Source organism: Ailuropoda melanoleuca, chromosome 13 (genome assembly GCF_002007445.2).
Source record: "Ailuropoda melanoleuca isolate Jingjing chromosome 13, ASM200744v2, whole genome shotgun sequence".
Lineage (NCBI taxonomy): Eukaryota > Metazoa > Chordata > Mammalia > Carnivora > Ursidae > Ailuropoda > Ailuropoda melanoleuca.
In genome coordinates, this window is record NC_048230.1 from 1,349,216 (window position 1) to 1,360,517 (window position 11,302).

The 11,302-nt window shown below is 48.8% G+C and overlaps 1 protein-coding gene across 9 annotated transcripts in view; it reads right to left on the minus strand.

Moving 5' to 3' along the window:
• Positions 1 to 11,284, minus strand: part of SGSM2 (small G protein signaling modulator 2) — a 33,981-nt gene extending 22,697 nt beyond the window's left edge. For 4 of the 9 annotated variants that reach the window (XR_004619412.1, XM_034639991.1, XM_034639988.1 and 1 more), the window contains exons 1-2: positions 10,140 to 11,184; positions 6,184 to 6,259 (exon numbers count right to left, since the gene is read on the minus strand). Coding sequence is in view for 8 of the 9 variants with exons in the window: in XM_034639991.1 (XP_034495882.1) it covers positions 6,184 to 6,259; positions 10,140 to 10,196 (133 nt within the window). In the remaining variant the exon portion in view is untranslated. The other 5 variants (XM_034639992.1, XM_034639989.1, XM_019798352.2 and 2 more) reach the window with 2 other exon arrangements.
• Between the last annotated feature and the right edge of the window lie 18 nt (positions 11,285 to 11,302).

Consider the following 11,302-nt stretch of genomic DNA (forward strand, 5'->3'; position numbering starts at 1 on the left):
CTTCTCTCCTGTCCCTACAGATGTGCTCCTCTCTAAGGCACCCTGTCTGCCTACACACTGGGTTTCAGCCCCTTTCACCTCTCAAGGACATCATTCCAGCAAACATCACTTCTCTTCCTTGTATCTTTAATGTTTCCTTATTAGGTTCTTCCCATATGTACATAAACATTCTGTAACTTCTTCAATTAAAACAAAACAAAACACCACTACCACCACCTCCCTTGGCCCTATATCCCATCCCCATTCGGGTATTGAAACATTTAGCTGCTCCCCTTTACGTAAATTTCTCAGAAGAGTTGTCTATGCTCACTGTATCTCTTCCTCCTCCTATCCCCTCTGCCTTTAAAAAAACAACAACAACAAACTTCATTATGGAAAATTCCAAATATATACAAAAGTAAAGAGGATGATAGAATGAACACCACGTACCCATCACCTAACCCAAGCAATGGTCAAGTCATGACCCATCTTGTTCCAGCTGTACCACCTCCACCACTTTTTCACTTATCCCATTTTAAAGCAAATTTTAGATATCATATATTTTTATCTATGACTATATCAGTAGGTATCAGTAAAAGATGACTCTTTTAAAAAGATGTATATAATACCTTGATTGCACCTACAAAATTAATAAAAATTTCTTAATATTATTAAGTTCCCTGATTGAGTCCCTGGAGTTCAAATTTCTCTAATCGTTTAGATGCTCCAAACTGTCAGAAACATGGATTCTCAGATGAAGTCCTGGAGAAGGTTCAAGAAGGCTTGATGGGGAAGGTTTTAGGATCACTTTTTTTTTTTAATTCCAATGTAATTAACATGCAGTGTTATATTAGTTTCAGATGTACGACCTAACGATTCAACAGTTCTATACATTATTCAGTGCTCACCACTGTAAGGGTACTCTTAATCCCTATTTCACCCATCCCGCCACACTGTAGGATCACTTTGAGGAACAAAGTAGAAAGCTGCTGGTGGTGGTGATGATGATAATGGCAACATTTATTGAGTACCTACTCTATACCTGGCTCCATGCTGTGTGCTTTACCTGTGTCACTCCGTTAGTCTTCACACCAACCTTCAGAACTGCTGGCCATGGTCACACACTTAGAGTATGGGTTACAGACCACCACCATATGCCCTCAGCCTCGTCTCAAGGCAGGGTGAGAGTCGCTTCCCCAGGAGGCCTTCCTTCCTACTCAGTTATATTTGCAGAGGGAAGGCAGAAGCCAGATATCCTGAGAACGAGCTGTTCATTCAGCATGGGTGGGAAGAGAGGAGGATTCCCTTTCACAGACTAGAAACTGCCTGGAGCCTGAATCTCAGCATGTGCTGAAACAGCTCTGGCTGCAATGTCTCAGGTGAGAGGCAATCCTTCCACAGCACCTGCTTCTCTCCCAGCTCATGAGCATCTCCTTGCCATGCCCCAGAGGAGCTCACCGCAGTCGACCTTCCAGGCTAATGAAAGCTGCTTAGCAACGGGGAGCAGGGAGCGGGTTGTTAATAAAGCCCTGCTGCTGTTCCCAGCTCCAGACTCCACCCCTGTCTCCCATGACAGCTCATCTTCAGCCCGAAGCTGAATCCTCAGATTGAGGATGTGTACAGGGAGCGCTGGGACCCCGGTGACTGAGGGGCAGGGCTGACCTGGGCCTGGGCCCTACCCCCAGTGCCTTCCGTGCGGGGGAGACATTAAGAATCTGAGAACCTGCTGTGCCAGGCCAGCTCTATAAACCTGTTCTACCCAGCAAAGGTTAAACTCCAAACTTGGTGCCCAATCAGAACAGAGCACACGGACATACTGTGGAGGTAGCCCACCTCGCTGTGAGCCTGAGGAAGGGCAGGTCCAGAGCAATGGTGGACTTCTCCAGTGCTCAAGGGTTGATGCCTGAATTACCTCAGATCCCAGACAGGAAGAGAGTAAATATGTCCTTTATAAGCATGTATATTATTATTACAAATGCAGAGTTCAAAGGCGAAATCTGGGACAGTTTGGTGTTTAACCCTAACCTTGAGGTGCCCAAAAGCAAAAGTTAAAAGCACCATGGGGCACCTGGCTGGCTCAATAGGAGACTCTTGATCTTGGGTTGTGAGTTTGAGCCCTATGTGGGGTGCTTATCAAATAAATAAAACTTTGAAAAGTTAAAAGCACCTTTGCCCTTGAGGGGAGGCGGTGGCAGGAGACATCAGCTTACACCTGGGGATTTAAGAAGCCACAGAGAAAACGAGGTGCATTAATTTGATTCAACAGTATGCCTTTATAGTAAATGTTTCAAAGACCATATTATGAAATGAAATGCAAACTTGACAAGCCTTTATAAGATAAAAAAGTGATATCGGAGGACCCCCTCCTACAGTGGTAGGTTTGGGCCTACTCCCCAAGCCCCGGCCTCCGGCTGCAGGAGGAGGCAGTCACACAGGCCTGATCCTGACAGCCATGCTGTGTGGTTGGAGAACAGCACACAGAGGAGACCCCCTCCCCTTGCCAGCCAGGGCTTGCCAGCAAAGCTTCCTCACAAGGTTTCTACCTACAGGGGCCTGACCAGCTTCTGGACAAACAGGTTTAGGAACAACCGCAGCACACGCACAAGAAACACACACTTCTCACCAGTCCTGGGAGTCTCCTTCCTCCCGTGGGTAATAGGAACAGGGGTCAGGCACAGCTTTCCTGGGTTTGCCCAGGGTTAGGGCCCAACCCTGGGATTCTTCAGTTCCATTTCTAAGGCTCTCCAGGGAGATTCTGTTTCTGGTTCAAATATCTCTAAGGAAGCTGAGAGCAGCTCATCTTGCCCAGGCCCTGCCCTCCTCTGCCAAGAACAGAGGGGCCCAAGTGCTCTCCAAGGCTCTAGGAAATGTGGCCACTCTGTGGTTAATCCAACCTCCACAGCCTTTGCTCTGCTCAGATCTCTCAGTATCTTCTCTGCACTCCAATTCCTCCCAGAACAAAGCTGAATTCTGGATGTGGTTGGGACGACAGCAGGACCCAGTATAAGACTGGATCTACTTCAGACTAGAAAGGCATTTCTGAGCATTTGCCCAGGGGTGAAGGAGACTGGCATATCAAAATCTTCAAAAAGCCAGAGGGGTGGAGTTTTCCATCAATACATATCTATTCTTTCCTCTTCCTCCTTCTAAGAATCCCTGATTATGATTCTATTGTATGATGCATGTAAATGGCTTGCGGACAGGAAAAAAGTTTGATAATCACTGCTTTAAACGCATCTTTTTTTTTTTTTTTAAGATTTTATTTATTTATTTGACAGAGACAGCCAGTGAGAGAGGGAACACAAGCAGGGGGAGTGGGAGAGGAAGAAGAGGCTCCCAGCAGAGAAGCCTGATGTGGGGCTCAATCCCAGGACACTGGGATCACGCCCTAAGCCAAAGGCTTAACGACTGCGCCACCCAGGAGCCCCTAAACACATCTTATTTTGGGCGCCTGGGTGGCTCAGTTGGTTAAGCGACTGCCTTAGGCTCAGGTCATGATCCTAGAGTCCCAGGATCGAGTCGGGCTCCCTGCTCAGCAGGGAGTCTGCTTCTCCCTCTGATCCTTCCCCCTCTCATGCTAATAAATAAATAAAATCTTAAAAAAAAAAAAAACCACCTTATTTTGAGCCCAAATTGGGTTTACCTTACCACTGAATACCAATTTTGATGAAGCCCAAGGATTCCTTTTTCCATAGACTTGACTTAGCTTTATACTGTTGGCAAACCCTCCTGCTAACATTGCCCTCAGTGACAGCACTGAGCCCAAGGCAGGGGCAGCAAACTGGTAGAGGCTTGGAGATGCCTCTTTTTTGGCCCACACGTTTTTTAAGAATGGGAATTATGGGGTGCCTCGGTGGCTCAGTCCATTAATAGTCCAACTATTGATCTCAGGGTCATGAGTTCAAGCTCTGCATTGGGCTCCACGCTGGGCCTGGCACCTACTTAAATCAATACACACATAAGGAGAATTAGTTATCAGCCTTTAAAAACTGGGAAATTTCATATAAAAACCCAGACTTCTGGCTCCTCTTAAAATAAAACAAAGGCCATGGCAAGCCTGGGTTGGTATTCCTGCAGGAGCTGAATGGTGGCAAGCAATATTCAGTTCACCTCAGTCCCCACCACCACTGCCTGCAGTCTCACACCCGGACAGCTTCTTGTTCTCGCTGATCGTGGATGTTTAAGTTTCACTGACAGACCTAAAGTACCTCCTGAGATCCAGCAGAACCCTGGAGACTTGGGTCTATTTCACAGACCCCTGTTCTGTTTCAGCAACTAAAACTGGCTGAAAGGAGAAGCATCATTCCTGTTGAGGGAGGTATCTCTGCCTGCTGGAAAGAGCCCTGGGATTCCAGGCAGGAGGCAAAAGTAAAAGCTCCACTGCTTCCTGGGGACTCCTGGACTGACCAGAGGAGAGCTGACAGTTTCTGCTCATCCTGATTGGCCTGAGTGTGGGATACTCACAATTTTCTCCCTGCCTCTCTTTCCCCTATTCCCCCTTGGCCACCCCCGTGGGGTGCCCATGCCCAAGCTGTTTGCGCTATTTTATTCTGTTTTCTGCATTTGTTGTATGTGGTCTGGATAAGGAATTAAGCCATGAATAATTGGGCCACCAGCAGAGCCCTTCTGGTGACAACGATGGATAGTGGCTGATGTCAGCGGCACACAACACAGGTGGAAAGGAGTAGAGTTCTAATATTCTTCGAAGCCACTTACTGCAAGACTAGTATGCTTCTCCCCTAACATAGGTTCTGCCTGAGAAAAGGTGAGATTAGATCGTTCCTTGTAAACCTGGGAATCATAACATCATCTCAAAGAACCGGATACTCACCCAAAGGGAAGATGGTGGGAACTCAAATCCTGCAAACCTAGTTTCAGCCTCAACATCCAATGGAGAAGGAAAGACAGACATTTCCTGAGCTCTTACAGTGCTAGAAATGCTCACATGCATCATCTCAATCCCCACAAAAATTCCTTGAGATGGGAATCACCATCCTGTTTTTAGGGGAGCAAACTAAGGGTGACAGAAGTTAAGAAACTTGTCCAAGATGACAAGCAAGCAGAGCACCAGGATTCACGTGAACCCTCAGGCTGTCACTCAGACTTGGCTCACAGGCCATCTCTCCCCAGCTGTTCTCCCTCATCTCTCTGCTTTATTTTTCTTCATACCTTTATTACAGGATATATTTATGTGTGCATTTGGTTTTCCCTCTCCCCACAAAATGTAAGCCCTTGCAGGCAGAGATTCTGTCTATCTTGTCACTGCTGTTTCCCTATCCGGAGAACAGTATCTGGCTCCTGGCAGACCCTCAGCATTTGCTGTTAGACTGGTGGTGGGCAGCTCTGCCTTACCATGGCACTGTCAAACAGTGGTCCTTTCCTTACTTCCTCCTTTCATTCCTTCCTCTCAGAAATACACAACCTCCCTTCCACAAATCCCAAACACCAATCTCAGAGCCCAAGGAAAAACAACGTAGAGATGGCAAGCTGTCCCTTCAGAAAGGGAACTGAAAGGAAGATTGAATTCCTGGAAATCCTATGTAGACACAGGCTTGCCCCTGCAAAGGCAGAAGGCTTCACTGTGAGGAGGAAGGGATGCTTTATTATCTGACTTTTTCCCTTGTAAGGCGGGAGGGCTTTTAACTTCCCCTCCTATCATAGCTCACATTGTTTTGCACCCAATGCAGTGCTTGGAGAGCTGGGATGCCAGAGCAACACAGGTGGGATTAATTAGAAAGTTTTGTGGCACAGAAAGCACCCAAAAACACAAACCCTTCCCCCAAAGTAAAAATAAACCAGAGCAGTGGTTCCCAAACCAGAATTACCTAGGTCAGCGCTTCTCAAGGCATGGTCCTGGACCAGTCCTGGACCAGCAGCATCAGAACCATCTGTCAGAAATGCAAATTCTCAGGCCCACCCCAGACCTACCAGAATCAGAAATTCTATGGTTGGGACTCAGGAATCTGTGTTTTAACAAGCTCTCCGGGTGACTCTGATGCATGCAAAACATCAAAGGAACTAGATATATATAGGTCCTTGGGCCTTGGAGATCTGATTCAGGAGGTCAGGGAGATCTCAAATGCTTCAGAGTTGGATTCTAATTTGCAGCCATGTTTGAATACTAAACCTGAGGACTGTTCTTTCCCTGGCCTAGGACAGTGTCTGTAGTTCTAAACCCACTTCCCACCGCTCCCAGTCACTTACCACACAGAGCAATGATGTGGCTGCTATCCTCATGCACAAACTTCCTGGTGAAAGCCTCCTCCATGATTTGCTTCACCTGTGGACAAATGGGCAGCATCTTATTTATTTTTCCAATCAAAGGCCTGAGGGTAAGTAAACAGCTTGGCCCTGCTCTCCTGGTCTGAATCCGGACACTTGCAGAACAGACAGTAAATAGGGATGGAAGGGGTGGGGAAGCAAAGTGTCTTCTTGGAAAGGCAACCAGGAAGAGAGATGTCATAAATCCACCAAGCAATCAGTGCAGATGTTCCAGTCCAGGAGGAAGTGCCCCACTGTGGAGGACAGGATGCCATTTGTTCATCTGTACTTAGCTGGAGAAGGGCTTCTGGGCAGACACACTGTCCTTTAGGGACAATCTAGCTCACTACAGGGTGTAGATAAACCACCTGCCCCTTATCTACTCCCTCTTCTCCAAGGTTAGGGGTAGGTTCAGCCAGGCCTCAGAGACACTCTCCACAAGCTTGCAAGCCCTATCTCAATAAAACCCTAATGTTTTGTGTTCCTACCTGGATATAAAAGCTTCCAAATACCTTGTAAGATGAACAGTCACAACTTTAAGAAAGCACTTTTAAAAAACCACAGACACAAATTTTTTTTATTGATGGATACTAAAACTATAGAAAAAATTATATATCATAATTATACAGCTTGATGAATTTTCACAAGCTGCACACACCTGTCAAACCAATAAACAGATAAAGAAACAGAACATGTGACCAGCCCCCCAAGTACCCGTCACTGCCATACCTCCTTCCAGTCACTACTCCCCTCAAGGATACCTGCTATCCTGATTTCTTACACCATAGAGCTGTTTTGTGGGTTTTTATACTTTTTATAGATGAAATCAGTGTGTAGTATTTTGTGACTGGGTTTCTTTTGCTCTCTGATATGATTGTAAGATGTGTTTATGTTGTAAGTAGCTGTGGATTGTTCATTCTCCATTGTGTTAACACACCACAATTGACTGGCATGTGGGTAGTTTCCAATTTGAGGATGTCACGAATAGCGCTACTATGAACATTACAGATATGTCTTCTAATGAACAGAGGTGCTCATTTCTTCAGATTTATATTTCTAGACAAGGAATTTCTTTTTTTTTTTTTTTAAAGATTTTATTTATTTATTTGACAGAGATAGAGACAGCCAGCGAGAGAGGGACCACAAGCAGGGGGAGTGGGAGAGGAAGAAGCAGGCTCATAGAGAAGGAGCCTGATGTGGGGCTCGATCCCAGAACGTCGGGATCACACCCTGAGCTGAAGGCAGACGCTTAACCACTATGCCACCCAGGCGCCCCTAGACAAGGAATTTCTGATACCTATATTCCACTTTACTAGATTTTGCCAAATAGCTCTCCAAAGTGGTTATACAAATTTACATCCCCATCAGCAAAGTATGAGGTTCTAGTTGCTCCCAACACTTAAGCCAAGCACTTTTGATGTCCTGGGGGAACCTGCCAAGAGACAGATACTAATACTGGAGATTACAGGAATGGATTACCTCAACCCCAGTAAAAAATCTTACAGATAAAGTCATCTCTGGGCAGAGTGTGTCTTTGCCATTCTTTGGACAAGGCATGCAGTGTTCTGATGCTGCCCTTGTCCGATGGCCCTCACCTAGGACTGTATAGTTTGGAGAATGGTAAAGCTTCTAAAGCCTGGGGAGGAAGGAAGAAGGACCTGGAGGCTTCTCTACTGGAAATTGCTCATGATTAGCAGTTAGGTAGAGGGAAATCAGATTGATCCTGCATTCTAAACTGCTAAAAGCTTCCTAGATTTCTTTCCAAGGGGTGTTTATATTAAACAGCATAAAGTCACAGCTCAAGGACCTGCAGGCATCTGAAACAGGCTGGTAGGGCAGATTTGGGGATTAGAAGGACCTACAGATGACTCTAGATTTATGCCAGAGGTTTTGTGTTGAAAGACCAGCCTTGCCTAAAATTATCCCCACTGTTTCTACTCATAGAAGATGAAAGGATATGTTTCTCTCTAAATCAAGTGCTGAAGGGAGAAAGGAACTAAGAATTGAGAAAAGGTTAAACTTTGTCAGGTACAGCTGTGACATATTTTGGACACTTCTCACATTTGTTTAGGAATCATTCTTGGAGTAGTATAAAGAGCCTTCTAAGTATTGAAAAAACAATCACAGTCTTCTTAGAAATCTCTCCTACATCACTGGTCAACCCTAAATTTGGATCACACCAACAATCCTAGTACATCCGTCCATAGTTTAGGTGTGGCTACTTTTTTGTTCTTGTTCATACAAGTCTCTGTCACTAGATTGCTTGTTTCCTTAGGATAACCTGAGACTTGGGATTTCCCTTTTCCTTGGGGAAACCAGGGCTGGGGTTTATTTATTTTTTATTTTTTTAGATTTTATTTATTTATTTGACAGAGATAGAGACAGCCAGTGAGAGAGGGAACACAAGCAGGGGGAGTGGGAGAGGAAGAAGCAGGCTCATAGTGGAGGAGCCTGATGTGGGGCTCGATCCCATAACGCCGGGATCACGCCCTGAGCCGAAGGCAGACACTTAACCGCTGAGCCACCCAGGCGCCCCAGGGCTGGGGTTTAAATGCTGACTTGGTAATACTCCTGGCCTAAAATACTTTCTTGGCCACTTCACAGGAAAGTCAGGAGTGAGCTTCTCACACACAGCCAGAAAGGTGATGGCTTCAACCACTTCTTTGCCAACAAGAGGGAGGAGACCAAATAAATGTTAGGGCACAGTAGCCAGGCCATAGTTAATGCAGGACAACCACCCAGAGCCTTCCAGAAGTTTGAGAACCCAGAGTTTTCTCCAATCCTGAAACTCTAGGAAGGGGTAAAGGAACCAATATGGTAAACTTTTATATATGAAGAACATATCCTTCTTTCAGAGATGAAGAAATTAAAACTCAGAGAGGTTAAGTAACTTATTCAAGTCACACAGAGCTAGGTTCAGAATATTCCAAGGTTATGAATTCCCACCATCTTGCAATCTCCAAGATATGTACTAAAAACTCATTGCCTGCCTACTGTGTGCCAAGTCCTGGATACAGAACAGTGGACAAAACAGACGGGTTTCCTGCCCTCCTGGAGTTTGCACATCTGGTAGAAGACAGCCACAAAAGTAGGTGCAGAGTTCATGGTTCCAGAGGCCTAATCCATTCTAATTCACGCTGCAGGTCTGAGCTCTCCAGCTCTCATACTCGGTGAGTCATTCATATGGGTACCACCCCCCCAACACACACAATGAAACTGAAATGGGTTTTGGTGCAGGGTCAAGGTAAAGGACATCAGAGCCAAGGACTCCTCTTTTCCTGACATTTGGGGTCGTGGGCGGGCCGTCCTCAAACGGGGAAAAAAATCTGAGTCTTAAAAGCCATTCTCAACCCGCCTTCCCCTTGGTCTCTGGGTAGGGAGGTGGGCGTGGACTGAGAAGCAGTGACGTGTGCGACGAACCCTCAAGCAGCCGCGACTCAATTCCCAGAGGGATCCCAGAATCGGGCGTAGGACAAACCCGAGCTAAGCCCCCAAACCACCCGTTTAGCGCTGAGTCTCGCGCGGGGCCCCGCCCCCCCCAGGCGGCGCGGGCCTGGAATGAGCAGCACCACCTCTCTAGAAATCGCCGCCACCCCTCCCCCGACCTTGGTCTCCTAAGGCTGTTGCAGTCACAGGGCGGGGAGCTGCGGGACCGCGGAGCAAACAAGCGCCGGAGCGCCGGCCTGGCCCCTCGGACCGAGGGGTGCTGTCCCCAGGTCCGGGAGAGAGGCGACAGCCGCAGCCAGTCCAGGACCCCGCCCCCGCCCGGCCCAGGACCGTGAGCTACAGCGCCCGCGCCTGGGAGGGGCAGGGGCGCCGACATTCTCGAGCACCCCCCACCGCGTCCCGGGCACGCGGGCAGGGACGCGAGCCCTAGGGGGTCCTTGCCCCGACTTTACCTCCTTTTTCACGTTCCACAGCAGTTTCTCTTTGACTGCGTCCTCCGCGCTGCCCATGGTGCGACGGGTGGCGGGGAGGCGACTCCGAGCTGCCCCCCAAGCCCCCGCGCGCCCTCGCCGCCTCCGCGCCTCTCAGTTCAGCGTCCCACGCGCAAGGCGGAGCCCGCGCCCGCCGCGCTCCCCGCCCGCCGCCGCCGCCGCAGCCACTACCCGGTGCTGGGCTCCGCAGCCATCTTCCGAGTCCCGCACAGACGTCAGGCAGCTGGCCCGGCCCCTTCCCACAGCCGGGGGCGGGGGGTGCGCTCTGCCACTGGGAGGAGGGAGGGTCGGGGCGCGGGGGGAGGCTGCGCGCAACTGGGGGTGGCGGGCCCCTGGGCGCGCGCCTCGCGTGCCGCTGTCATGGCAACGCGCAGGCTCCCGCCCCGAGGGTGCGAACCCTCATTGTGAACGCATGCAGCCAGTTCCGCACAGCACTACGCGGAGTGGTTGGCACGGACCCCACAGCTGATGGAAAGTTGCTCACGTCGGAGCTGGCCTCAACCCAGCTAGACGCTCCTTGATTTCTACTCGCTCGTTTTTCCGACGGGAAGGGCAGGGGTCCCTCGCGGCTCGAGTACGGCTACGGGGAAGCCTGCGTTACTCTCCTGGCTGAAAGCCCAGAGCTCCGTCGTTCTTCTAAATCCCTGAGGGCTCGAGTATCAAGGCCAGCTCTCCTCTCCCGTCCTTCCTGAAGCTATGTGAGAGGTGGGGGCACGGGTTGGAATAACACATCAGCGGGAACTTGTACGGAGCACGTGAAGGTGAGAAAAGTGCCTTCCACGCGATTCGCCTTGTAGACTTGAACAGCCCCACAAGAGAAGGAAAGGGGCGCTCAAAATGGTGACACCTGCTGCTGCAAACTGAGGCGCTACGTGCACAAATCTAAGTGAGAGGAGGGGCTTAGCCCTCTTTCGCAGGAATGGAGAAACAGCTTCCTAAGTGATGTAACTTGATAGCGCCAAAAATGAAAATACAGATAGCAAAAAAGCCCTCCAGGGCCTAGAGCCCAAACCTCTAACCTACATTCGATTTTTCAAGGTCCCCAGCCGCAAACTCCGCGCGGGAAAAGCTTACTCGGCGGTCTCCCTGAAACGCGAGCGTCTAGCTCTCTGAGGCTGATTGGG